Source organism: Aegilops tauschii, chromosome 5 (genome assembly GCF_002575655.3).
Source record: "Aegilops tauschii subsp. strangulata cultivar AL8/78 chromosome 5, Aet v6.0, whole genome shotgun sequence".
Taxonomy (NCBI): Eukaryota; Viridiplantae; Streptophyta; class Magnoliopsida; order Poales; family Poaceae; genus Aegilops; species Aegilops tauschii.
The window spans coordinates 352,628,620-352,630,742 of record NC_053039.3 but is presented as its reverse complement, the minus strand read 5'-3'; the positions used below and the strand labels follow the sequence as shown (position 1 = coordinate 352,630,742).

Genomic DNA, 2,123 nt, shown 5'->3' with positions numbered 1-2,123 from the left:
CATGTTGACTGCTCGCCATTTGGTTAATCTAGGTCATTGGATTGTCCTAATTTTATGGCTGAAATTAGTCGGTTTATCCATTTGGGCCTTTTTATATTTGTATATGTATAGATATAGATATATAGATAAAGGCAAAATATAGCGAGTTGAGTCTAACTGAGATGGTTAGGTTCTTTGTGGTGGAACCAGCCCATCAGGGTTTCCACACTTGACGCTGGTGCTCACATTTTCCTGGACTATTATTTTAGTCTTTTCAACGATGTTCATTCAATAGGGGATACGTTCCCGTCGACTATATGGGAACATGTGGTGACTTCGGCAATCTTCAGATATTGTGTCGGCTCAGTCTCTCAAAAATGCTCATAAGGATAGGGTGTGCGTGCGTGCGTTCACATGGATAAGTGTATGTGCATATTTATAAATGTGCATCCCTGTACTGTGTTAAAAAAAGATATAGATAAAATACTAAAAATCTCACAACTATCAAAAGATAGCAGTACTTTTTCGTTCCAAAAAGTAAAGGATAATAACAAGTTAATTCATCGCTAGGAGACCGCAAAATTAGGATTTTCTGACGATTCTGTTCCCTCAAAAAAGAAAGTGACCGCACCCGTCCGTCCACATTCTCCGCCTAGCTAACGGCCGCAGTCCACGACCCTAGACGGATGGGAAGCAAGGCAGCACCGCCGCCGCTGGCTGAACAGCACTCGTCGCCTGTCATGGCGGCCTCCGCCACCACCGACGGTCCATCCTTCCCCATCTACATCTCATCCGACGAGGAGGAGGACGTGACAGTCCTTGGCTCCTCCAGCAGCCCCGAGGAGATCCAGATCCAGCAGGCCATCCTCCTCTCCATCGGCCTCTCGCGCGACCCGACATGCATCCCCTCCTCCTCGGCCTCCCTCTCCGGAACCGACGTCGACATGACAGACCGCAAAGGCAAGCGTAAACTACGATCGGAGTCGCCGCATCAAGTCATAGATATTGATGATAATGATAGGCATGAAGTCATAGATGTAGATGACGATGACAGCCTGATCTTCATCAAAGAGACAGGCAGCGGGAAGTGGAGAAAACCACGTAACGGCGGCCTGCTCGAGGTCGGCGAAGGTTCCCACAGCGCCACGATCATGAAAGAGTTCTACTGCACAATCTGCATGGAGACGCTCCCCGGCGTCGAGCGCTTCCCCGTCGCCGGGTGCGCGCACGCCTTCTGCGCGGGCTGCGTGAGGCAGTACATCGCGGCGAGGGTCGAGGACAACCTGCTGTCCATGGGCTGCCCCGACCCGGGCTGCAAGGACGGCGTGCTGCACCCGGAGGAATGCCGCGACATCGTCCCGCCTCAGCTGTTCCAGCGGTGGGGCGCCGCGCTCTGCGAGCTGGCGCTCGGGGACCACAAGTTTTACTGCCCCTTCAAGGACTGCTCGGCGCTGCTGATCGACGACGACCCCGGCCCCGGCGACGGCGGCGCGGCCGCGCTCACGAACGTGGAATGCCCACACTGCAACCGGATGTTCTGCGTGCAGTGCAAGGTGCCGTGGCACGAGGGCGTGGACTGCGCCGAGTTCCAGCGGCTCGGGAAGGACGAGCGCGGGCGGGAGGACCTGCTGCTGAGGAAGGTCGCGCAGAAGAGGAAGTGGCAGAGGTGCCCCCGGTGCAAGATGTACGTCGAAAGGGTGGCCGGCTACCAGCACATGAGGTGCAGGTATATAAACTACCAACTAACTCTGCCTGAATCTGCAGCGAACAAGAAAATTACGTTCATGTGCACGCACGGGGTACAAACTAGGCCAGTTTCTTGTTTGTGATCTGCAGGTGCGGGCACTCCTTCTGCTACCTTTGCGGCGGCTCCACGATGAGTGGTGGACATCGTTGCTACGGCAGGCGTACTGCTTATTGATCTGCATACTGATCTGCATGGTGAATGATCTGAAGATCGATGCTCAAGTCGAACGGGTACTTGAGGGGAAGGAAATTACTACTACCAGTGCTGATGTAGTGAGCAATGCCCCTGCATCTCTGATGCCATTTTGAGAAGTAGTTATAGCACGTCTATCGTGTCATGATTGAGACTAGCTTGGGCTTGTGATTTTCTGTAAATTTGTTATGGTTACTTGTGCGAA

At 53.2% G+C, this 2,123-nt stretch overlaps 1 protein-coding gene across 1 annotated transcript; it reads left to right on the top strand.

Moving 5' to 3' along the window:
- Positions 1-665: 665 nt before the first annotated feature.
- LOC109774007 (uncharacterized) lies at positions 666-1,900 on the top strand. The gene is made up of 2 exons (XM_020332726.1): positions 666-1,705; positions 1,816-1,900. The coding sequence occupies exons 1-2, from the start codon at positions 666-668 to the stop codon at positions 1,898-1,900; spliced, it is 1,125 nt and encodes a 374-aa protein (XP_020188315.1).
- The last annotated feature ends 223 nt before the right edge of the window (positions 1,901-2,123 follow it).

What these genes read in the sequence shown, in the direction of transcription:
- LOC109774007 (XM_020332726.1), top strand. Translation starts at nt 666, where the DNA reads ATGGGAAGCAAGGCAGCACCGCCGCCGCTGGCTGAACAGCACTCGTCG. An exon ending in TACCAGCACATGAGGTGCAG is followed by an intron (nt 1,706 to 1,815) that starts GTATATAAACTA and finishes TGTGATCTGCAG; the next exon opens with GTGCGGGCACTCCTTCTGCT.